The 26,998-nt window shown below is 45.4% G+C and overlaps 1 protein-coding gene across 1 annotated transcript in view; it reads left to right on the top strand.

Annotated features, from left to right (window-relative positions):
- Positions 1-6,692, top strand: part of C1PH8orf90 (chromosome 1p C8orf90 homolog) — a 70,822-nt gene extending 64,130 nt beyond the window's left edge. Inside the window, exon 2 of the mRNA XM_069648449.1 lies at positions 5,565-6,692. Coding sequence (XP_069504550.1) covers positions 5,565-6,472 — 908 coding nt within the window. The 3' untranslated portion in view covers positions 6,473-6,692. The remainder of the gene's footprint in view (positions 1-5,564) is intronic.
- The last annotated feature ends 20,306 nt before the right edge of the window (positions 6,693-26,998 follow it).

Below are 26,998 nucleotides of genomic sequence, written 5' to 3'. Positions count from 1 at the left end.
AAGGCATTGCTATAAATAAAGTATTATTTAAGCACATGAAATGCAAAGCAAAACCTTAATACATATCTAGATCAACTAAACATGGGAAGATGTGCTCAGTTGCTTAAATTGTCCACATCCTGGTTTCACCATTTAACAATAGTGTGTGAAATTGGGCAAATCACTTAATCACACTGCGTGTTATCTGCAGTTCTGTTAGTGATTCACTTCACGGCTTATGTTAATATATCATGCTGTTATTTAAACAAGCCTAAAGACTATACAGTAGCTCCATGTATAATAATAGTGCAATTTAGTTATTTTGCACCCCAAAGTTATTTTCCACTTGGCTTACTTATGGCAACTTATTCTAAAGTCACTTACATGGTGCCTCCAATTATCAAAGACTGATGATGCTCCTTGCAATGTTCTTTTCTGTGAAATAATTTCTGTTGGTGCAATCCATATGCAAATTTGGAGGTTTGCATGTATTTTGCTCGAGAGCCCCTGGATAGAGCTCTAATAGATGAGTTTCCTGCATCTGTACTGATTCTGCAGTTTTATTATTTGTTGTGTTAAAATGCCATCTGCCACTAATGTTACCAAAAAGGTAGATTGGGGCGGGGGTGGGCAGTTTGGGAGAGCGAATGAGACAATATCGAAGTACGTGCACTGTATTTGGGGGGCAGAAAGTAGTAGGACATTTTTCGTGGCTCGGCCCCCTCACTCTTGCAGTGCTGGATACTCCCCTGTATATAATAAGTGCTGTCAGTAATTTATATTTAAAGATGCTGTATGTTTGCTGCTCAGCTGGGCCGAGTGTGCGAGAGGTGCCATTCGGGTTCTTTGTATTCTGAAACCGAGGCCTTGGAAAGGCATGGGTAGGTTGGGGTGTTTTCAAAGTGCCGGGGTGATCTATCTCTCTACTCACGAAAAGACATGTTTTTATTTTTTGCCTCGAGTTCGAGTGGTTATTTTGCATGTTTATATCCTCTTTCACTGTGCAGGTTTTCCCACGTAAAATGTTTCACATCTGTCAACTGAGAGCTTGATGTACAGTTAACAAATGAGAGTTCTTAGCTGATTTACTGCATGTATATCAGTTTATGCATAGGTTTGTTCCTTTACAGAGTAAGCTGTCAACACCCTCTTTCAGCACTGCTGCAGGGTCTGCAAGCACAAAGCCACTCCTGTACTGAGTGATGTTAAATTGGATAATCATGGTTATTTGATATGTTTCTTTCTGTGATATTGCACTCTATCATTGAAGATCTACTTTGATAGATCATGAATTTATTTAAAACATAACTTTGTAATCCATATATATGTTTAAAACAAGCTTTAAATGCACTAATATTGAATGATTTTAGTGAACATTTTCTTGGGGGATACTCCGAAACCCTTCATAGAAGGCTTGGGCTCACTCGCCGTGCTTGCTTGTTCGGCGAAATATGGGGCCACTTTGAATTTTTTTCCAGGGCCTGTTTTGGTTCCCTGTCTGGCCCTGCCAAGACCATAAGAAGCAGAGGACCGTGGAGGTTTGCCGGGACCATCAACTCAGACAGGAAGAGCAGAGGAAGGACTGGTGATGTGTCGCATCCCACGAGAAGGTAATGGGATGCGCGCGAGACCCGGTAGCGATATGGGGGCAGAGGGAGGGAGACACAGCATCATGTTCCTCGCCCCAGTGGCAGCTATAGGACTATTGGGGAATAGATCTGTGTAGAGTGCATCGAGGAGGATGTCCCTCATCCCAGTAGTAATGAAGTAGCTACTGGACCCTGGGAGAGTGAAAAGTGCATCAGGGAGGATCTCCCTCATACCAGTAGTAATGAAGAAACTACTGGACAACGTAAGACCACTGACCATCAGATATGGGTTTGGGTACCCTAACAATTGTGAACCAAGCATCCGAGGAAAACTTCATTGTCGCAGTGGCAACAATAAGCCCACTGACCACCAGAGAAGGGTCAGGGACCATAACAACAGTGAACCAAGTATTGAGGAGAACTTCCTCATCGCAGTGGCAGCAATAAGCCAACTGACTACCAGAGAAAGGCCTGGGACCCCCCAAAAAAGGAACCAAGCATCCAAGGAGAACTTCCTCATCGCAGTGGCAACAATAAGCCCACTGACCACCAGGGAAGGGACAGGGACCATAACAATAGTGAACCAAGTATTGAGGAGAACTTCCTCATTGCAGTGGCAGCAATAACTCCACTGACCACAAGAGAAGGGTCTGGGACCCCAACATAAGTGAATTGTGCATCAGAGTAGGGCTTCCTCGCCAGAGTAACAAAGATAAATCCCTTGATCACCAGAGAAGGGTTTGGGGCTTTGCTAATACTGAGAGAGAGTAGCAGAACATACAGCAAATGGAAAAACATGAAAAAAAAAACGTTCCGAACACCAGGAGAAGGGAGTCATTCTCCAGGCCTTACTGTGAACTGTCCAGACCAATACCAGGAGAAGGGTGTCATTCTCCTGGTCCAGAATGTGGAGTTGTGCATAGATTGTGGGGAACCAGCAAGCCAGGGTAAGGGAGTCATTCTTCGAACACTACCAGAATATCAGCAGAAGGGAGAAGAAACTTTATGTTGGAGTATTCTTTAGTTGTAGTGTAAGGGATAGAAATAGGTTGTGACACAGGACGGTGGAATTTGATTTTGATGGACATTCTGACTGATCCTTTAGTGTTACTTTGAGACAGGGAACCCCTCTTAGAACATAAGAATAGTGTTTTTTTCCATAAATAAAAGTTTATGAGCACCACTATACCACTTTTGGGTCAGCTTCCTTCTTCAACGCCCTTAAAGCTGATTGAATGATGTCCATGCTACACTTTGGGGGCTTTGTGTCAATGGTATAACAGTTAGATTATTTTCTGATGGCCCATCCAACACAATAAGAGCCCTATGGGGCAAAAATGGAAATGGGGAATGGGCAATGGTGAATGGGGAATTACCGCCCCTCCAACCTTGGAATGGGGCGGTAATTCCGCCATTCACCATGGCGGATTACGGCGTCAACCATGGCGCTAATGGCGCCATTGGTTAACACCTGGGTCGTAATGACCCCGAATGTCTGCATACGAGTTCTTATGTGGGAAGATGTGTGTAATTTTCCTTTTCAAATATAAACACGTACTGGTTGCAGGGTTCTTGATAGCACAGGAATTTTGTAGAGATTTTAAATTAATTAAAGATTTTTAATTCATTGCGGCTGCGTGTAAGGGTTTGGTTTGCAAGACTGGTAGCCATGACAAGAATTGACTGCGTCGCAGCTGGGACTTGCTACGCAGATTATACATGACGGCATAAGCAACAGGGGAGGTATGCGGATGACACCAGGAAGGGGGATGTCTTGTAGCGAGGTTGACGTACAGTTCAGGCGGACTAACTCCTACAGAATTAAGATCACAAAGTCTAGCAACCGCTTACCCACCTGTGCTTACCTTGTCAGACATGCCACTTGTAGCTGCCAGCTGCTTCCAACTGCATTCCATTTGTGGCTCTCTGCAACAGTGGACTCTGTTTAATGGCACAGCAAGGGCATGATATCCAGGCAGTTCTGCCTTCAAACTCACTCAGCAGTGCACTCCACTTTTCTAAACTTTTTCAACATTGCCTGTCGAAAAAGAGAAGCTAATTCTAGTTCAATTTGAATCACCTTTGCACACGTTTGCTTCCTCCCCCTCACCGCTCTCCCCCATTACTGTCTGTGTGTGTGTGTGTGTGTGTGTGTGTCTCTCTCTTCTCTCTCTCTCTCTCCTTCTCACACCTCCACTCACACCTTCACCCTTCACCCACTGCATCAGTCCATTCCTCATCTTTTCTCTTGCCCAATAAAATCTGTTTCTCTGTGGTCTCCCCCTCCACTCTACACCTCCTTTTTATCTTCCTTCCTCACTTGTCTGTCTCTTTCTCCATCACTCTCTCATAAACTAGCATTTTTGGGGCATATGAAACCATGCTTGGTATATTATGACAGCAAATGGGCATATGAGGCTTCATATCATCTGTTACAGTGGCCTACCACTCCTGCCTTTCCTGATGTTTTAAACTACATCTCCCATCAGCCTTCTACAGCATAGTCAATTGTGAGAAATCATGGGAGCCATAGGTAAAGACATCTGATTACCCCTATGCTGCAGACCCCTCGTGCTAAGGATGTCATGCACATAAGGAAGTAAGTGGTGTTCCATTGCTATTTGAGGCTGCATTTGGCATACGACGGCAGCAACTGGGCTTCAGGGTGCATATTGCATATAATGACATACAATTTTCATGAGCCATTCCTTGGCATTTCCTGGGACCTTTGAGGCTAGATATCACCCATTGTAAAGATACTATGCATGTTAAGACCTAAGTGGTGTTTATGGATCATTTAATGCTGAACGTGGAACACGAATCAATCACATTTGAGGAATAAAAGGGATTGAATTTCATTATTGGGGCATTTGAGGCTGCACTTCACAATTGATGGCAGCAATTAGACATATGAGGTTCTCCCTTACATATTGGGACCATACCAGTCCTATGAGGAATTAACTGATATTTGGTGGCAATGCAGGATATTTGACATAAGATGCAAGAAACTGGACATATAAGGACATATAATTCTTTAACTAAAATATGTTGACTGTGCCTAGGCTGGAAGGGTATAACAGACATAAAATAGCAGTATCCTCAAATAAATACTGCATTTGGCATACTTCAATATGGCAGCAGTTGGGAATGTGGGACTTTACTTGGCACATGATTACTAGACCTGACATGTGTAACTGTAATTGGTATAAGATGGCAGTAAATAGCCATATGAGGCTGTAGTGGCATAAGCATGGCATTGGCCCTGGCCTATGTTGCTTTTACCCATGTCATAACATGAACCCAACCATGGCCTTTAAAGGCAGCACACTAGTGAAAATGTGCTTGGTATCTAAAATTGTCGTATGCCTGCTTCAGTACCCGTCTGGTGTTTTATGAAATGTAAGCTCATGTATGTTTTGTCGACTCGTCAGTCACTTCAGGTGATGTTATCGGGGTTAAATGTCATGCGATACTATTTCATGTCATATCATCAGGGTCAAAGCTCATATGACATCACTTCCTGTGGTGTCATCTGGGATGTGATGCCACTCGCACTACCCCTGGAATTTGAGTGAATTAACATCCCTGCCTTGAAGGTCCCAATTATTGTGTTCACCTAGTATGGAAGATGCCATGAACATAATATAGTTGGTGCCCATTGCTTTTGCTGAGTAGGAGTGTGTCCACTCAGGAACAGGAACGCTTGCCCTTGACATGCTTTATTTATCAGCCACGAGATCGGGTTTATGCAATGGACACTGGGCAGGGCCCTAGGGGGTGGTTATAGCTCTTTACTGGCCACTATGCACAGCTTAATGTAATGGTATGAAGCCTTCATGTTTCACTGGTATGCACAATCTGCGCCATCACAGATTCATATGTGCAAAGGCATTTTGGATCATGTTGGCTCAGATAGAGAAGTGAGGGTACCGATGACACTGGTGTCGCAGATGAATACTGGTGTAGCCACTCACCCTTGCTGTTTTGATTCAACAGGTGAAGAAGGGAATGTGACATCATTGGGTCTGCAGGTTTCCACGCCTCATGCAGCGCCATCAAAGCAAGAACGCAGCCCAGCATTCCCCTCCACGTCCAACAGTTCCACAACATCTGGGAAGCATCCGGAGTTGCTGATCCCCTGCGGGAGGGAGAATTTCATCACACCAGTGGAGATTCCTGGGACCTTGACTTCCCCTTTCCCCATGCCAACTAGAAGCCAGCCGATGCTGTCGAATTCTGGCAGCACCCCCACATGTGTCTACAGCTTTATGGAGGGAGCCCCAGCACAGGGACTGCCGCATACACCAGTCCTATTTCAAAACTTTGGAGGTTCAGTCTCCTTCCCAGATATCTACGAAGGTGATGCCAAGAAGTGGGATGAGCATTTCCGCACCATCCAAAGGGCCTACAAGGAGTTTGGCAAGGATGCAGACTTCGCTATCCGCGTGCTGACAGAGGATTTCACTCTTCCGTTCCCGTATGCATGGCCACCTGAAGACGAGCAGGCCGAGAAAAGATCTTACTACGACACATCCGACTGTGAGAATTATGATTTCTTCTTGCATCCTGGAAAGTCAGTTCCTCGGATCCTCCAACCTCTGCATGCCACTACTCAGGCATATTTCAAGAAGAGGCGGCTGGAGCAGCTTGCCCTCACCTACGCCTCCAGGGCCACCCCACTTGCCAACAATCAGAAAGTAGGGCATGTGTCACCTCATGAGGTTGGCTCCAAGGCTCAGTCTGGCTTTGTTCTTATCACTGGCAAGACCCCATTGGCCCTCCCTTCTCCCACTGCCCCGCCAGCCTCCTATGTTCTGCAGGACAGCAAAAGCACCAGAGCTGCTCAAGCTTCTGCCAGCTCTGTATCCTCCCCTGCGCTTTCCCAGAAGGGGCACCTTCCATAGACATACATTCTGCACTGACATTAAAATAGATCTGCCCTACCATGCAGGGCACTGTGTAGGCCTTACGGTTCAGCTGATGGCCACACACGCTACACCCTGCAGAAGGATATTGTGTGACACCGTCATCCTATTGTCCCATATCACATACTTTCGAGCTACTTATGTTAATTACCCAGCGAACCATTTTTAAGAAACATAGATCTCCCATGTTTTAACAACATTGGCTTGATTCGTGTCTTCTTTGATTTTATTTGCAGCACACAGATGACAAACATATGCTTCTAAACTCGACAGAAGCCAGTTATGCCACTTACTTTCAATAATGACACATTATATGACAGAAGGTTCCATGTCATAAATGGGGATTATGGAACAAGACTAATGGAGCATTTCCCATACTACACCTGCAAAACTAACCTTGGATATCAGAGAATCCCCGAGTTAGTTAGGCACAGGATGTCAGCCTATTTGCCAGGAAAAAAAGGCATGCCACCAGTCTCTAACCTTACCATTGCAATGTAAAGGGTACCATGCTGTGGTGTTGTGCCGAGTCAGCTTGCTCCTGCAAGGAAATGGAATTACAAATGTTGGTGTATGGTGCACGCACCAGATATGTGAAGGATCTAGAGAGAAGGTTTATGGTTGGAAGAAGCAGGCCTCTGCGAAGATGGGCCAGTAGACCTGATTGCAGGTGCTTGCCTATAAAATAGGAGACAATGAGAGCAAACCCAAAACTACACCCTGGGATTTGCTACCATGTGGTAATTCCCAAGAAGATCACAACAATACACCCATTAAACACATTGATCTGAGAGGTGAGGTGCAAAGCAAAAGACGCTGCCGAAATTGCCCTTTCCTCGACAGCTGGAAGTAGGCAAAACCCAGTTCCTATGACAAACAGGTGGGGGCGTTGGCTGGTAAACTGGAAATGATTGATTTTTCTTGTTGTCAGTATCTATGATTCTGTAGCCTTTCACAAAAAAAGGGACTCCCCGTTGGGTTTCGTAGGTTGTAAAACAACATTTCAGAGGTTATATTATCACCTGACATATCCCAGTTTACTATGTACAGCTGCATATTTGCAGAGAAACAGTGTGAACAACTTTGTTCAGGAGCGGGTGCAGGCAACTTGCAGATTCAGGAAACAGTATCACCCATTACTTCGATTCATTTGTCTCTCCACACTATAATTTCAACCTTATAACCTTGCAAAACGTCACGGCTGCCTTACATATACTTGGACACGGCTACTGTACCCAAGTTGGCTAGAAGTAGAATAAAAATAACAAATCGGCCCTGTTGAGCAAGGGACAATACGAGGTCAAGCATGATAAATTGGAAGTGTGAAAGTAACAGCTTTACAAAGTAAATATGTATTCCATTAAACACATGAGCATGCCTTCGACCTTGTATGCTGCTCTGTAACACGGGACAAGTGACCAGTGGTGGCACTAAATATTCTGTACAGTGGGGCTCAACTTAATGTCTGCGTGTAGTGCCAAAATATTGTATTCTAGGGGCCTCATCATAACTAACAGTAAACACATGGTATTTTAACTGCCCCTTGTTTTTAGTATACCACCTAATTATGAATTGTGATCAAATGGGATATCTATGCCAATGGGTACTGTAAGGGTGCAGAAGTAAGACTCTGACACAGAGTGCTCCCGGTGGTTGGCATAAACTTTTATTCAAGTGAGAAAATGAAAAGAAACCCCTATCTTGTCCTAACTCTAAAAAGGGGTTTCCCTGCCTCAACCAAAATAACTAATGTCAAAGTCAGGATCTCCAAAGCAAAAAGTCCAATGTCCAGTATCAGAATCCTACCTCTGTCCCTCACACTCTAAGTTAAACTAAATAAAAGGAAGTCTTACTAGCCCAGAGGAGTGATTCCCTTCCCCTGGCTTCCCCTGGACAAAAAGAAAGTTCTGGGTTTATCATTTTCTCAACTGTTGGGAAAATGTATCCCTTCCCCAGCCTTCCTCAGGCTTCTGGTACAGTTCATCAACTGCTTGGGGATGTCTTCCTTCCTCAGCCTCGTTCAGGCTTATCAAGCAGTTCCACAATTGGTGGGCAATGTATTTGTTCCCCAACTGTCCCTTCTCAGGCTTCTTTTTTGTTCCTGGGGTCCCCGACCCTGGTTGGCAGACCTGGTTTCCTAATACCAGGCACTGTGACGAAGAAGAATTGCTTGGATGCTCCTCTAAGCTGTGGTGGGTTCCTAACCCAGTTTGTCAGACCTGGTTTCATCCTCTATCCAGTCTCCTAGTCCCAAACACAGACTTCATTTGTATTTCTCTGGCAGATCTCGTTATAGTTCACAAGCAGACTTGGTTTACTCCCCTGGCAAATACTGTCTTCATATGTATTTACCTCACAGCACATCACAGCTCTTTTGTGTTTTTTTTCCCCACTCAGTCCTACTAACTTACCTTACCTTCTTGCTTTTCAGATCCAACAGAGCGTCAAGGGACCACTTAGGTGGTGATAGTGCACAGTATGAATATTCTTTAACATAACATAACAGTTCTCTTTATGGTTCACAAACAGACTTGGTTTACTGCCCTGCCAAGTACTGTCTTCATATGTATTTCTCTCAAAGTTCTCTTTATGGTTTGTCTGGGTCACCTTCCCTCCAACTACCTCCACGGAGAAGATTAGACCTTCTTGTTACTTGATATATCTTTTTCTTGTAAGGGTCTCAAACTCTATTTCCCTTGTTACTGTATCTTGGTGAAAGTGCTCTTAGTATCGCATAGGGGATACTTCTGTGATGAATCCAATGGAGTCATCATAGGTTCCCCAGCAGTGACCTCCTCCCGTGTGTCCAGGGGACGGCAGCCACTACCCAATCCTAACCCTCTGGTGGCTTTATGAGGGAGGATCACATGGGAAGAGACAACTACTGGGGAGGTGTTATGACTTCATTGGATGGGTCAAAGTATTTTCCCCTTTCCCATGAGGAAGACCCTATGATACTCGAGTTCTTAATGGCTCATTGTCATGCTAGTCAGGCCCCCACCTGTGACCCAAACACCCACAACTCTGATGTGCCTTTATGGGAAATACATGAGAAAAACCATCTAAGAATTAAAAGTTCAAAGACAACCAATGACTCTATCTCCCATAAACACCCAGGTACTGCAAAGAGGGTGACAAGGGAGTTTGTGCAAAGTGACAGGAGCTCGAAGCACTATATGCAGGCTAGATATTTTTCCAAAAACTTCAATGCGTGAAACATTTAACGATATCAATCACATTACTGGATCGAGCAGGGTGGGAGGAGACGTTGCCACCAATGCTGAGGCTCACCAGGGACGTCATTTACCAAAATGCCAGGGGCAGCGGAAGTGACATCACACGACCCTTGACCTCCTGATGACATCACAGGAAATTATGTCATTTGACCCCGCCGTGAAGTGATATCGCGGGAAGCGATGGAACACGACCTTTCGCCCGTTGACAAAACAGGAAGTGGCATCACATAGCGTTTTACACTACGAAAAATATGGTTACGATATCACTATAATGTGATGTACATTTCATACAAGAATGGATCGCCATATGTATAGTTAAGATCAGTTTGTAGAGGCCCATGCTACCAAATTACTGTGAATGCAAGCAGACATCCATGACCAAATGATAATGATGTGTTATTATATAGCACTAACACTTAAGCGCTTTATATAGAAAAAATATACACCCAATATCACCCAACCTCTGTTGGTACTCACGTATCGACCTCAGAAGGATAAAAGGCTGAGTTGAGGCATTTAGGAACAGACTAAATCAGTGACTCACCCCCTGAAGTGTGCCTTAAATAAACCTTTAATGAGTCTAGCAGTTATTGTATAGAATTCCAGAAAGACACATTATTTGGTATTCCTATTCTTTCTTATTTAGGGTCAGTGCTGAAAGTGTTAGACTTGTGGCACTCCTGTTCTTATTTTTCTTCTTTTTTTAAGGGGCCTGAACAAGAAAGCCAGCCACTCCAGAAGTAAAGAGCCACATGGTGCTGGCCACAACTGGCCATAGCCCAGGAGCTTACATTACAAAAAGAAAAAAGTATTATTTTTTTTTTTTAAGATGTCCCAAGGTAGACCTCAGAGGTCGCAAGGGTGACCGGAGAGGTTGCAGTTGCGACCTCTGGTGAACCCTAAATGACGTCCCTGAGACTCACGAACGCGAGGCACACTGACAGAGCTAGCGAAACAGGGAAGACCTCTGGGCTAGGAGGAGAAGCGCTGCGTGCAAGCAAGAAGGTCTGTGGAGACGCAGGGAGCTGCACAGGAGCTCAAGGAGGATGGGCCGCTCAACGCAACATTGTTCTCCAGACCTGGCCAAGAAGGAAAGCTGGTGTGTGACCATGGAGCCGTGCAGGACGCTGAAAGAATGTCTGCACACTCCAAACTGGAAAGCGGGTGAAGGAACCACACAGTGTTACTCACCGGTGAGGGGAGCACGTGACAACAGACCAGGACTTCTACAGAGTATTTGCTTGAAGAGCTCAGGTTGGAGCCCCCACCCGAGCCTCCTCTCTGTGAGGGTAAATAGCTCTTTACAATGATATGACCCTCCGCTGTATGAGACAAAGGGACCGATCACTCAAAAGAGCGGGGAGAATGCACCGCCACGGACCCAGCTGCAAAGAAAGGACAAGAGGTGAATTTTCAAATAGGATAGACCCCCTCCCCCCGAAGTTCCTATTCTCTAATGGAATACCTTAGCAGTTCTCCCCTTAAGCAATGAGACTGGAAGCAACCTACAGAACAGAAGAAAAGATTAGGTACTCATCTAATGAGGAAAACCAATAAGGATGTTAGACTTGAAATAAGGTCTTACCACTGGTGGAGGAAATAATGGTTGAATGAGTCCTGAACACAATGACAGTACAACACAAAAAATGGGATTGGTTAGTAATGTAACTATGCCCGGGTGGCACGAGGGTCGTGCTATTTTCGAGGTGGTGCATAAACAGCAGGGCGTCCCAAAATGCACTTATCACTGGAGGCTCAATTCAGGAAGAGTTAACAGTCTGTGAGGCAGTAATCAGGAAATATGCAGTTTAGTCTTACCAGCGTTGCTAGATGAAATGCAAGGGTTATAGCAAATCCAGGAGGCGAAGTGCACACCAGTGCTTCAGGCTTGAGTATGGTAGTCTGCGAGCAGGTATGTGCAATTGATACACAGGTGGGCAGAAAACAAGAGCACAATCAATAGCAGGAAGTCCTTCAACAAGCCAGAAGGTCTAGTACACGGGCGGGCGGTATCCAAAGCAAAATCGAATGGTATTTTGATAGAAGTCCGTGAGCAATCAGGAGGGTCTGGTACACGAGAAAAGTAAGAGTAAGCGAAGGGACACAGAAGTAGTAACTTCAAACAGTGCCGGCTGTAACTACAAACAGAAGCGGCGTTCCAGGGATCGTTGAAGATTAAATGAAGAAGGAGGCGGAACCATAGTAAAACGAGGCTCCCATGCTAACGCCTCTGAACTACACAAAATGACAGGTTTTCTGGGTAGTGTAGCTTACGCAGCTAATTTCCAGGGCAGTTGTCATTGTGCATAGAAAGGTGCAGAAAAGCGCCACACACCCTTGTGGAGAGCTATAACTCATGTTTTTCTTGTTATGTGTGCTTGGGGGGTCCCCATTATTCGTACTAGAAAGGGAGTCCAGGGGGGCCCGAGGCAAATGCTGGAGTAGGTGACGAGGTGAACGTCAGGGTGTAACACACAGCAGAGGCATCAGCAGCATTGGAGACTCTGGAAGGAACCAGTGCGTCTCTCCAAAGTAGCTGTGGACCCCAGGGCGTTCCGACAAGTGTGCAACAAATGTTTGAATGGCACAAGATTGCTGATGCAGAAAATACATAAAGTTTGTTTGAATGCAAAGTACATATTCAGCACTCAATGAGAGGAATGTTTGAATGCAGACAAGGCAAAGAACAAAGGCAAAGTTTGCTTGAATGCAGACAAGACAAAGTATAAATTCAACACCCAATAAGGAGAATGTTTGAATGGAGACAAGGCAAAATATGAAGGCAACCCCCAATCAAGTGTAAATGCATGAGATGCCAATGTAGGGAATAGATTGAGTAAATGTTGCCATACACATATATACCAAGCACCTCACGGTATATGCTGTTGTGGTATAACCAAAGAACTGTGAAAAGCATAAAAAGTCCTGGCAGGCGAGTACACCAGGCAGCTGAAATTGTATAAAGATTGCTGGCAGGGGAGTGTACCAGGTGAACTGTAAAGTTAAAAGAGAATCTACAGAAAGACTGTTACAGAACTCTGTTCTTGAACAAGAACTTTGTGAGTCCGGTGAAGACACAAAGGAACTGTTAGCTAAAGACACATTTTGGCATCCTGTTTAAAAATTCAGGGGAAGGGGATCACCCCTGGATCCAAGGGTTTTTACCTTGGAGAACATTTTAGTTGGAGTTATTCTTATACATTTGATTTTTAACACTTTCGCCAGCATCAAGTTAAAGACATTTCCTTGCACCCTTTGTTGTTTTGTTTATAGTGTGAGGGTCAGGATATGACGTTCTGACACAATGTCAACTTTTCAGTTACTGGCATCCTGACATAGACAGAGCCTTAGTTTTAGTTTCTAGGTAGGGAAGTTCCTCTTTAGAACAGGATTAGCAAGATATTTTCCCAACCCCTTTTTGTTTACTAAAGGATCTTATCTTTGTTTACTAAAGGATCTTATCTAGAACATGACACCTTTGTGTCAGGCTTTCATATCTAACCCCACACATATGGTGTCAGTCCTGGGATCAGGCCCAGTTAACATAAACTGGGGAACCCTTAAGTTTGAGAAACTCAGTAACCGAGCTCCCGATCCATCCATTGCCACTGCACACTCTATCGGATTTGACTTGTGCAGTAGCAGAGGGGAACTGATTCAACCTGGGGACTGAGTTTTAATACCTACAGACTTAGTTCTCATTCCCCTTCCTGGAACCTACATTAGACTTGCCTCTAAGTCGGGTTAAGCCTGGTGTTATGGCCTAGACAGATTAGCAGGCATCACAGACCCTTACTCCAGGGGAAATGTAAAGATACTAATGCAAAATAATAGCAAAGAGGCCTATCAAATCAAGGCAGGGGAGAGAGTACCACAATGGATTTTGGAGAAGGCATTGTTCCCTAAACCCCAGGAGGTTAAGACCTCTAGTGAAACTGAAAGAGGAACCAAGGATTTTGGGGAGGCAGACATAGAGCCTCACATTATACCTGAGGCAGCTGCATCTCCTATGGCAGAGGAAGAACCTGAAGTCAACCCCGATTTAGCCTTTGCCCAAAGGAATGATCCTTTGCTTGTCAAGCCTTTTCTTCAAGTATCACCTGAAGAGGAGGGATGCAAGAAAGGTGGACCATTTCTTTTCTTGAAGACCGAGCTATTATATAGGGGTGATAATGGACCTGATGCTATCCCTCGGTTCCATGCTGTGGTACCCAAAAGCCATAAGAAAAATGGAGATCGCCCATTCTCACCTGACAGATGGACATCTAGGGACAGCTAAAGCCGGGTAGGGGTTCTGAACCGGTTCTATTGGCCCTGGAAACACGCAGATGTAAGTAGCTTTGTGGTCACTTGTTCCCTATACCAGAAGATCAGAAGCCCAATTCACCCTCCACCTCCCTTGCAGCCTTTACCCATCATAGACATACCTTTTTCACGTATAGATATGGATATAGTTGGGCCCCTCTAACCATCAAAGTTGGGACACCGATAAATACTGGTGATATGTTGATATGCAACTTGTTACCCTGAGGCCTTTCCTTTACGCAATAACACGACACAACAGATTCATAAGCATTTAATTCAATTTCTTTTTAGATTTGGGTTGCCAAAGGAGATATTAACAGACCAAGAATCTACCTTTATGAGTAAACTCATGTCAGAGGTAAAGGAAATTCACCAGATTAGAATTGTGCGTACTTATATATCACCCTCAAACTGATGGTTTTCTTGAACAATTCAACAAGACTTTAAAGCATACTTTAAAGAAACTGGTTGAAGTTGATCAAAAGAATTGGGATGTTATGACACCATGGGCCCCTTTTGCCATCAGAAAAAGTCACAATCCTTAACAGGATTTTCCCCATTTGAACTTTTATATGGGAGAGAACCATGAGATGTCTTAGATATGTTGCATGAAACCTGGGAGGAACTAGAGAAAGCTATTTTACCTCTATCCCAAACTGCCCAGTGACTAAAAGAGCACATGGCAGCCGTTAGAGCTATAGTACAAACTAGCATGATTAAGACCCAGGAATATCAGAATGGCTATTGTGATAGAAAAGCGGTATTAGGACCCTTTTATATTGGACAAATAGTCCTAGTTCTCCTCCCCTCTTCTGAAAACAGAATGATCTCTAGGTAGCATGGTCCATACAAGATAATAGATCAGACAGGGCCTTACAATCACTGAGTTTTGCAACCAGATAGAAAAATCAAGACGTGCATTTATCATGTGAATCTTCTTAAGGAATGGAAAGAAAACCCCATTGAAGGCACTAGAATGGTATTAACAAGTTCATTATCTGATGAAACCAGCATGAATACTCTGATTACTTCCGATTTAGCTCAGAATCAAAAGGAGGACGTAATGGACCTATTAGAACAGTTCCCTGATGTTATTAGAGCAGATCCTGGGAAAGTAAAAGGGATATATCATTGCATCCATACCAGTGCTTTAAGTGGGGTAAGAAATTGAGGGGTGCCCTCGTTTGGGGGCGAGGCATCCGCTGTGGGCGTGGCCTAAAAGTGCACAAATCATAGTAGGGTGCGCAAACAAATATATAAATGTAGTAGAGCATTTATATATTTGTATGCGTACTAGTATGGTTTGTGTATTTTTCAAGCCTTCTTTTATAAACATAGCAATGTTACATATTTCTATGTTTATAAAAGGTGGCTTGAAAGTATACAAACCATAGAAAGTTACGCACACTTGTGTGCTTACCTTACTATGGTTTGTGTACTTTTCAAGCCACCTTTTATAAACATAGACATTTGTAACATATTTCTATGTTCATAAAAGACGGCTCGAAACGTACAAGCCATCTTTTATAAAGCGTTGAGGACGGACAAAATCCAAGGTGGTTTTGTCCGTCGACAAAGCTTTATAAAAAATGCCTTAAATTGTGTACGTTTCAAGCCGTCTGTTATAAACGTAGAAATATTTCTACGTTTATAAAAGACGGCTTGAAACGTACACATTTCAAGACATCTTTTATAAAGATTTGCCAAAGGAGACAGGCACCTCGGGCTCAGTGATCGCTGCTCTGAGCAGAGATCACAGAGCCCGAGGCGTCTTTCACCCTCTGGGAACCCGCGGGCTCCGTGATATAATCTACATATTAGATCATGGAGCCTGCAGGTTCACAGAGGGTCAGTGACCTGGCGAGGGCAAACAAAGGAACTGTAACTTCCCTGATGACCCCTCAGATGGGGGGTCATCAGGGAAGTTACAGTGACTGACAGACGTGCCAGCCAGCCTCAGCGACGCTGTGGCTGGCTGGCACTTCTGTCCACTTGCCCAACGTTACACTGGCGGGCGCATCTCCCGTCGCAGCTGCGGCCGTGGTGGGATAATGCGTCCTGCCATGGCGTGGTGGGACGGGGGGCCCCGGCAGGGCCCCGGCTCAGCCCCACTTTTTGGAGACTGGTGGGGCCCGGCCCCGGCAGGCCCCGGCCCACTTAAAGCACTGTCCATACCTCACCAGGAAAAGTTGTCCATCTGAAACCCTATCGGATACCTGAGACTAGAAAAAGCATAATTGAGGAGGAATTCAAAAATATGTTAAGGGCTGATATTTTCAAGCCCTCCCAAAGCCCATGGTCATTCCCGATTGTGTTAGTAGCTAAGCCAAAACAATCATGAAGGTTCTACATTGATTTCAGAAAGGTAAACACAGTATCCCAATTTGATAGCTCCCCCATGCCCAGGATTGATGATCTTATTGATCGATTAGGGTCTGCCGTTTACACCTCCATGATTGATCTGATGCAGGAGTACTGGCAAGTCCCTGATAATCCAGAAGATAAACAAAAAAACTGCTTTTCCAATTCAAAGTATTGTCTTTCTGCTTGCACGGGGCACCAGCTACCTTTCAAATGTTAATGGATCAAATCCTATAGCCCAATGCTTATTTCTGTGGAGCATACATCAATGATAGCCTCCAAAGTAAATCCTGGAAGGAACATGTTTACCAGCTGTATTTGGTTAACAGGGTCCTACAAAAAGCAGGGCTCACAGCAAACCCAAAGAAATGCCATTTGGCTTGATCAGCAGTCAAGTAACTTGAGTTTTCATGGGAAACGGGCTGGTTCAGCTCCATTTGGAAAAGATCAGAGCGGTTAAAGAAACCCCCACGCCTAAAACGAAGAAAGATCTGATAGCCTTTTTGAGTTCAGTAGGATATTACATAAGTTTTATCCCTAACTTCTCATCTATAACGTCTCCTCTTACTAAAAGGCTAAAAAATGCTGAGCCCCAGAAAGTTAAATGGCATAACAAAGATCAATTGTGTTTTGACAAACTCAAACACACTTTGTTTAGCGAGCCTATGTTGAAGGTGCCATAGTTCAACCAGGAATTCATCCTACAAACAGTTGCTTCACATATTGGCCTGGGTGTAGTTCTTTCACAAGATCATGACCGTATAGATCATCCCATTCTCTATATAAGTGGAAAGTTATTCCCAAGAGAGAAAAAGTATGCGATTCTTGAACTGGAAGCTTTGGCAATTAAGTGGGACATAACCTACCTCAAATACTATCTCGCAGGGAGGAAATTCTAACTTGTCACAGACCATGCCCTATTAACATCGATGAGCCTCTGCAAAGACACTAATGCAAGAGTCATACGCTGGTTCTTAGATTTACAGCCCTATTTCTTTACTGTGGAGCAAGGAAAGGAACAGGGTAAGTGAACTTCCCTTCCCGTTTTCCAATAGGTGCTGAGAGAACCAGCGACATATGGGGAAGGGTAGTGATGAATCCAATGGAGTCATCACGGATTCCCTGGTGGTAACCTCCACCCATGTGACCAGGGGACGACAGCCGTAACCTGATACTGACCCCGGGGGCGGATTTATGAGGGAGAATCACATAGGAGGAGACAACTACCAGGGAGATGTTATGACTATGGGTCAAAATATTCCCCTCTTTCCCATGAGAAAAACCCTCTGATACCCACATTTTTAATGGCCTATTGTCATTCTAGTCAGGCCCCCACATTTGACCCAAACACACACAACGCACATATAACACCTTTTGTTTTGGATGTGCCTCTATGTGAAATCCATGAGAACCTTTATGTGAAATCCATGAGAAAAACCATCTAAGAGCTAAAAGTCCAAAGACAACCATGGACTCCATCTCCCAGAACCACCCAGGTACTGAGACGAGGAGGAGGACAAGGGAGTTTGTGTAAAGTGATAGGAGCTCGAAGTACAACATGCAGGCTAGTTATTTTTCCAAACCTTCAATGTGCAGGACATTTAAAGATGGCAACCGCACTATTGAATTGAGCAGTGTAGGAGGAGACGTTTCCATCCATGCTAAGGCTCAAGGTAGTGAGGCACCTCTACAAAGCTGGCAAAATGGAGAAGACCACTGGGCCAGGAGGAGAAGCGCTGCATCTGAGCAAGAAGGTCTGTGGAGCTGCTGGGAGCCACACAGGATCTCCTGGAGATTGCCCCGGCCAAAGCAACAACGTTCTCCAGTATGGGCCAAGAAGGAAGGCTGGTGTGTGACAGTGAAGCCGCGCAGGATGGTGGAAGAACATCTGCACACTCCAAACTGGAAAGCGAGTGAAGGTACCACACGGCTGAGGCGCGAGCAGCATCAGAGACGCTGGAAGGAACCAGTGAGTCTGCCCAAAGTAGCTGGGGACCATAGGCATTCCGACAAGCGCACCAACAAGTGTTTGAATAGTACAAGATTTCTGATGCAGAAAATACAAAGTTTCTTTGAATGCAGTCAAGGCAAAGTACAAATTCAGCACCCAATAAGAAGAATGTTTGAATGCAGACAAGGCAACATACAAAGGCAACCCCCAATCAAGTATAGATGCAGGAGATGCCAATATGGGGAGAAGATTGACTAAATATTACCATAGGAAGATATACCAAGCATGTCACAGTATATGCTGTTGTGGTATAACTAAAGAACTGTGAAACACATAAGACGTCCTGGCAGGCGAGTACACCAGGCAATTGAAATTGTATAAACATTCCTGCAGGAGAGTATACTAGGCGAACTGTAAAGTTAAAAGTGAATCTACAGAAAGACTGTTACAGAACGTTTTGATTGAACAAGAACTTTGTGAGTCCTGTGAGGTACCTGAGGTCGTACTCACTTCTTTTCCCCCTGGGGCCTCCTCTTGGGTGGCCAGGGATAGGCCATCGCGTTTGAATCCCGACCCTGGGGGTGTATATATTTGAGGGAGTATCACCTTGGGGGAGGAGACTTGGGGAGTGGGAAAAGGACGTCCTTAGGTGAGACATGGTATCCCCAATTTCCCTTTTACAATGAACTCTCTGTCCCCCAAGTCTGTATAGGCTTTTGTCAACCCTTTTCCTGTTATTCCACTAAAGCCTTCCCCAAAAGACACCAGTATGGTACTGGGATGAAGAAGAGGATAACCAGACCAACACATCCTCATTTGGTTAATGTAGACACATATTGACCTCAGCCAGGTACTGAGATGAGGAGAAGGACAGCAAGAGTAAAGCAGGACTACCGCTTTAATGGTGAGCAGTCTAGTGCTTTCGGAATAATCATGAAGGCAGGAACTTTAAAAGCCGGAATCAAGAGAAGAATGGGGTCAGCTGTGGAGGCAGAGGTGGCAGCTGGGAAAGCAACTCCAGGTCAGCAGTGTGGCAAGAGGAGCATTCGAGACCTGTGTGCCGATGCAGAGTTTATGCAGCAGGAAGCGAAGCCAAAGTGTGCTGGAAGCCGGTAGCAGTCCGCAACCAAGAGACCGGTGTGGCCGAGCGAAGTGGTCACAAGGATCCTGAGGTGGAGCATCGCTGGGGAGCTATGTCACAAAGAGCCACTGGGAGAGGAAGGCGAGTTAACGCACAGGAAAGCAGAGACCTGTGGAGGCAGAGACCTCGCAACACTGTAAGCTCTAACTGTTGAGCGAGGGAAACAATGAGCTGGCAGGCAAATATGCGATGAGCATGCTTTTGAATGCCAAACAAAATGAAAACCTTTAAAAGTGCATTTGAATATCCCATAGAGCAATTACAAGTTCTTTTTGATAACAAATAAACTAACAGTCATTATTGAATGCAGCACAGAACCATTAAAAGTACTTTGGAATAACGAACAAACTGAGAATCATTATAAATACGTTTGAATTTCAAGCAGAGCAAAATAAACTTTTGAGCACTCGTGAGTGGAGTGAAAGAAAGGTGGTGAAATTAACAGATACCATATACTGTATTTTCTGAAACACAAGTTTTGGTAAAGTCAAGATAAAACCCACAAGGGTATAAGGGTATGTTATGAGAAACCAAACATTGGCCATAGCCAAATTACAAGGAGCTCTATTACTTGAGAAACAAGTGCTAGAAAAGCCAAGAGAACACAAAGAGCTGTATGCATGTTATGAGGAAGCATTGGCAAGAACCAAGAGAAGCCAATAAAGGGGACTCGGTTGCGTGACCTCTAATGGGTGGACCATGTGGTCCAGCAACTTCACCTTGACAGAGAGGGCCCCTGCATGTAAATAGTGTTGATGAACAACAGCCAGGAAAGGGGTAGCAGTTGCGTGACCTGTGATGGGTGTACGGACTGTGTGGTACAACAACTGCACCTAGATCGAGGACCCTATATGAAGAAGCCATTGAAAGTATCCATCAAGAAGTATATGTTTTACAACAACCTTTTATGTGCTTTTGAAATCAAGATATGGAACTCTCTATGTGAACTAGTGAAAGAAACCAATATCAAAAGAGCTGCGAAGAGTCCCAAGGAACTGTATTGTTTTGAGAAAGCTGGAAGTTTTGAACTCTTGGGGAAGGGAACCCCAGTATCTTGTGAACTTTATTTTGAACTCTTGTGGAAGGAAACCACAGTATCATGTGAACTAGTTTGCACTTGGGGAAGGGGAAGTTGATTACAAGCTAAGAGCTGGAAGAAGCTCTGAACTTTATTTAAAACACTATTCATTTTGATGCCGACATCCCTACACATTGTATACATTAGTTGTGAGGGCAAGTATAGGTTTTGGACACAGACAGACATTTAATTTGGACTTCCTGACAAAGACTATCCTTAGTTTTCTCTAGGCAGGGAAATACCACCTTAACATAGGGCAAGTTAGGTCTTACTCCATCCTGATTTTTAAGTTAATAAAGCCTTTTGTGGACCAAACTTGAACCTGCTGTCTGTGTTTACTTCATGATGCCTTCACAGTCCGGTGAAGACACACCTCTGGATCCAATGGTCTTTACCTTGGAGAATATTTTCTTTGGAGTTATTCTCATACTTTTGGTTTTGAAAACATTTTCCAACATCAAGTTAAAAACATTTTCTTGAACCCTTTGTTGTTTTGCTTATAGTGTGAGGTTCAGGATAGGACGTTTTGCACATAAGGACGGCTTTTCAGTTACTGACAACCTGACACAGACAGAGCCTTAGTTTTAGTTTCTACGTAGGGAATTTCCTCTTTAGAATAGGGTTATCAAGGTATTTCCCAACCCCTTGTTGTATAATAAAACGTCTTATCGTGAGAACATGACAACTTTGTGTCTCGCTTTCATTTCTGACCCCTCACACTTCTTTCCCCCCTACTTTTCATCCACTATGATTCTCAGTAGCACTCAGCCACCCAAATACCTTTAGGGGCTTGGCTGCAGCTCTGCGGTGGGTCGAGGGCTTTCCTGTGTACGTCTTTGCTTTGCCCGTGCTCTGTAACTCATCTCGGCTTGCAGCAGCAGCTCTGCAGTTTCACACCCTCTTCAGCATCTCCCTTCTCTCAAGACTATGTGTTCCTGCAGTGCTGGGCTATGGGCACTTTCTGCAGTCAGCCTCTCAGTTTTCTCACAGGTTCCGGTGGAGACCACCCCTTCAGCGTCTCTGCAATTGGGTCTGCTCTTGCAGCCCCCATCTGCGATCCTCAGTCCCCCTCACAGTTCCTCTCCGAAGCATCTGACATTTGGGTAAGTCCGTTGTCATTTTTTATGTGCGTTCCCATCAAGGTCTGCAGTTGAAAGCTAGACCATTCAGGTAAATTCTTCTGAGTGATCCTGCAGACCCTCACCTCTTCCGCATCTCATTCCTATCCTGTTTTGGATCTTCGCGATAGTTACACCTATTTTAGCTCATCTCAGTCCTTTCCTGTTCCTTTATGTTACAGAAGTATATGGGATAGGAGGACTGGGGTGGAGAGAGTGGGGGTGAAGGAAAGGTGTAAGGATCGGGTGAATACCGCATTCTACCACAATAGTCATCACTGGTCCCACAGGGGGCTTCCCCTCCTATGAGATCCACCCACTAAGTACCACCCCCAGGGGGACTGTAGGAAAGGTTATGAGCTAAAGAATTTGTGCAGTATATTTTAGTATTTTTTTAATTTTTATTGGTATGGTTGAAAGAAAATCAACCTTGCAATATATACATACAAGTACAGAATTTAAGAATTAATATTAATATCAAAAGATAAAAGATGAAGAGAAAAGAAATGTCATCATTGCAAGAGAAATTTGAATTTAAAACATATCATACTTGAAAGTCCAGAGGAAAAAAACAATAGGAAGAGAGAAAAAAAAAGAAAAAGCAGAGAAAAGAAATAATGCAATATGAAACATTAGAGCATCAATTAAAAAAAAGGCATTCAATCATTAAAACAAGCTCTTGATTACCTTGGCGGACAATCGACTTTGACATTTGTTCGGTTCAATATGGTATGTCAGAAGCCGAGAGGCAAAAAAGAAAGATAAAAGAGAATTGAGATCGGTTGTTTAAGTCCAAATTTAGGGACACCAGACAATTGATAGTTGCAATTCTGACACATGTACATTGACAATTGAAAATTCTATCCCATAGAGACTTGCATGTCAAAATTAGATAGTGTTGAAAGAAATGCTGAAAGTAGAGTATACGTCTCTCTATTAGCGCGGGGCAACAGGCAAGCAGATACTTCAAAGTTTCATGTTTCTTTAAATTATGACAGAATCTGCATAGTTTATCAGATTTAGGAATGATTCTACGATTTGCTAGAATGTCCTTTGTTGACCACAAGTTCAGCCGGAATCGTGTGAACAAATTTCTATAACTGGCGCTTGGAAATTTGACTAGATACGATTCTGGAGAGTGAAATCTTTTTGAATCAAATTGTCCAGTTTGGAAGTGGCGGTGGGTCATGCACGATTGTCTCGTACAAATCCAATCATATTGCCATCATTTTTGCTTGGCTCGGGTTGGATTGGCCACTAATAACTCGGTTGATATATCAGCCGCCGCCATGATATCCATTTTTTTCCATCTCCAAATTGCCATAGAGAGGTTTTCAGTGGAGTTCACATATGTGGATACGGCATGCAGCAGAGAGCCTGGGTTTGAAATTGACAGACACTTCCTATTTAAAGAGCTCACTTTCCAAGCATATGAGATGTTTAAAGATAGCAGGCCCAATTCGTGCCTCACTATACACATTGGTTGGCTCTGAGGCAGCGATAGAACTCAATTTCAGAATAAACCTTCCATTCGCAACCAAAAAGATTCAAGTCTCCAGGCTCTGGTCTGAGCGCCATATGTAACTATGGGGACTACCTTTTGGTTGTAATATGTGAGTAGTGGGACAATAGAGAATCTTCAATATTTTGTGTGTATAATGCAAGAATGGGACGCAGCTGTCTGCATTTTATTTCTTTAGTTCTAATAGGTAGGAAAGATCAGAGGCACGATTGTTGGTATTTAAACCCAAGTAACAATATTCATCAACCACTTGTAAATGGTTGCCATGTAAGGACCTGGTGTAAGAACATCAACTGATATATTAAGACTTTTGTCTTTTCGAGATGGATTGCGAGTAGGTTTGAAACAACATATTTTTCTAATGCAGTGAGTCGATTCTGTAGCCCCTTAGGGGTTTTGGCCAAAAGGACATGATCATCTGCATAGAATAAGCAGGGCACAGTTTGTTGTCCTAGTTTTGGGAAGTCAGAAATAATTTTGGTTAAGTGGTATCTCATGTCAGATATAAAGAAATTGAACAATGCGGGTGCTAATATGCAGCCTTGCTTGAGGCCTCTGAAGGTAGAAATAGGGGCCGAAAGTTTACAATCTAAAGTCAAACGTATTTGGATTGTTGTGTCTTTGCCAGCATTGATGAACTTTGTTCTTAACAGATCTCTGGAGACAAATTCAAAGGCGGTCTTAAAATCAATGAAAGCCGTTCCTGAAGTGGCGGGGAAGACGGAGTGAGTTTGGGTGACAAAATGGCGGACGCTCCCACAGCTTGAAGGCGGGCACCCTACGCAGAGTCAACCGCTTGATAACATGTAGCTATGGACCCCTGCTATCCCATCCCTTTCTGAGGCTGTCTGACATCCCGTTCTGCCGGTGGGACGAGGTGACTGCGGAGCGGCCGACACGGAGCTCGCTTGCCGCCCGCGATTTGCCTCCTCTCTCGCAGCTACACCAAGGCGCCAACGGCAGAGCCGGCAAAGTTACGGAGCTCCCCAAGCCGCACGTCGCATCATGCAGCAATCAAGCAGCCTCGGCAGCAACATGCCAGCGTAATGTAGCGGAGGTCCCCTTCATCTCCACCCCTTCCCAAAGCGACCCTATTCTCATTCACTCTGGCGTGGGGGACCCACTGAAGGCAACCAGATCAACCCCCTGGGGCTCTGGCGAGCTCTACACTTGGAATCTCCTTTTCTCTCTGCATCTTCGCCCCTCCAGCAGCGGCAGCTGCAGTAAAAGAAAAGCCGCCCGCGGGCCGAGCCTTCCATGCCGAGCAGGGCATCAGCCTGCAGCGCGTGATCTCTGGAGGTCCAGCGGGCTGCAGGGCTTGTGGGGCCGTGCAGCAGAGCTACAGCGAGGTGAGGGCCCCCTCGCCCACACAGGAGAAACGCCTGCTGTCCTCCCTGCACCCACCCCCATAATTCAGCTGACATCCAGCAGGCCGGGGGCTCCGAGTCCGGTCTCCCTAACGTGCTGTCCTACAACGCTCCATAAGCGGGCCTGGAAAACAACTGCATGAACTGAAAGGCCCCCTCTCCCCCTCCATACTTACGGCTGGACCAAGTTTCTGTCTGGGTGGCGCCCTCTCACCAATCTCCCCACAACCCAACAGCGGGCCTTGCCGCATTATAAGCATACCTCAGCGGATGGAGAGCTAAGGCTTCTACGCTTCTCCCAGCAGTACAACAAGTGAAAACTGTGCAGGGCCTCAAACAAATCGGTGGACAGGGGCCAGCCCCTGGGGAGGGTCTGGCTCCCCCCATCAGCCCAGTGCAAGGTAAGGCCGCACCCGCTTGGGGGCTGCCACGGGTGATCGGGAGTTCTTGGGCCCCCTGCATACCCTCCTCTCCAGGGCCAGAGAGACTCTCGTGACGTTGTCCGGAGCACCCTAGCAACCTAGACCAAGGCTGCAAACTCCAGCTGCCGGCTCGCCCGGGTCCCGAGGGGCTACCAGCAACCTCCGGGGGGTCACCTAAGCTTGAAGCTCCCGGTGTTTGTCCTCTCTCCCATTAAGAACTCTCAGGTATCCCCAGGCACCACCATCACTAGCTCGGAGGAGGCCCTGCCCCTAAGGAAGCAGAATATACCTGCTACCCTATAGAGCTCTGGACTGTCGGAGCCCCACGATCAAGCTGCACCTCCTAAGAACTACCCGCTATAAACAAGGAGGGAGCCGGCACTAACTGCTACAATCAGAGGCCTGTGCTATGAAGGAGGGTCCGGATCCCCACATCGCGCTACCTGGTTCTTCCTGGACTGTGTGTGCCAACTGCCACTACAGCCCGTCTTGTGGCGGCGAGCCAATAACTTGAGGGGCCCACGAGATTCTCCTTCTATGTTCAGCGAGGGGTGCAGCACCACGTGAGCACCGGGGAGAGCCTCAACTGCGCATTCCTTTCCCTCCTATTTGACCCGGATTAGGGTAGACTGAATTAGTATGGCCAAGACCACCAAGGCGACAAAGGAAACAGACATAACAGCGCTATTAACAACACCTATGGGGGGAAAAAAGCAAGAGAAGCGAGCGCACCAAGAGTAGGACAGGAAATAACCTGCCCGAGAGCCAGGCAGCCATAGCGGCCCAAACGGTCACAAAATCGAACTTGCAAGAACTCCTATCGGCTCTCACCAAAGAATTTCAGAAAGGAACTGAAGAAGTAAAGAGTCAAATTGCAAGGCTAGACAAGCGAGTGGGAGGGTCGAATCAAGAAAGGAAGAAATCGAGACCACATTGTATGAACAGAACTTTGAGATCAGAGAAGGGGCAGATAGAATCGGAGCCCTTGAAGCCAGGTGAAAGACACTATAGGCCAAGAAGATGCAGAAAACCACTCTAGGCGTAATAATATCCTCCTACGGGGAATTCCAATGTCGATCTCGGAGAAAGACCTCCCAGCCTACGTAAATGACCTCTTCCGCTTCATTATCACCCTCCCAGATGACTCCCCATTGGAGCTCGACCGAGTGCACAGGGCAAGACCTAGACAAAGTTCCATCGCCGCAGCAGACGTACTAGTGAGAGTCCACTTCTACAGACTCAAAGAGGAGATAATGCATGAAACCAGGGCCATGGAGCGCATCCACTTTCAAGATGCATCAATCGCCCTCTTCCAGGACTTAGCAGCATCCACCCTGGCAAAACGAAAAGCTCTCAGGCCCATGACTGATTGACTACATGAGCGGAAAATCACTTACCGCTGGAATTTCCCCAATGACCTTGCCTTCACATTGGAAGGTAAACCACAACAGATCCTCTCCCCGAAAAAAGCCGAATGTTTCATGAACCCTGGCACAGAGGAGGAGCTCTCCAGGAGCTCAGACCCAATCCTTGAGGGGGCTGAGAGGGAACCCCTTTGCGCCTGGTCCCGGGTGGAGGGTTGCCGAAGAAATGCGTGGCCAGTCGGCCATAAGAAAAAAACAGAATAACCGTTGAAGCTTCCCTCCAGCGCTGAGGTATCCTCGCCGTAAGTTGTATTTGTCGAACTGGGCTGCTTGGAGCTCCCTGGGTGGGAGCCTCTGCAATTCTACATCATCCCCCAAGAATCCATGGGATCGAGGCCAGAACTGCACAACAGACTAGCCCCCTGGGGCCCACTGGAGTCAGCCACTGGCAACAACACCAGTCGTCGGAGGAACAAATGAATCTCAAACCCACATTGCAGCAACTTCACCGACACAGCGGGAGACGCACGGGTCTCTTACTGAACTGGTAGCTGTGACCCAGCCGACTGCCCCGTTGATATAAGGCTGGTCCGGAAAACCTGTTTTTGTTTCCGTTTATGTTCTTGTTCTTTTCTCCTCT

Source organism: Ambystoma mexicanum, chromosome 1p, assembly GCF_040938575.1.
Source record: "Ambystoma mexicanum isolate Mex_15411 chromosome 1p, UKY_AmexF1_1, whole genome shotgun sequence".
NCBI lineage: Eukaryota > Metazoa > Chordata > Amphibia > Caudata > Ambystomatidae > Ambystoma > Ambystoma mexicanum.
Note: the sequence above shows the minus strand (reverse complement) of the source record. Positions and strands in the feature narration are given on the sequence as shown.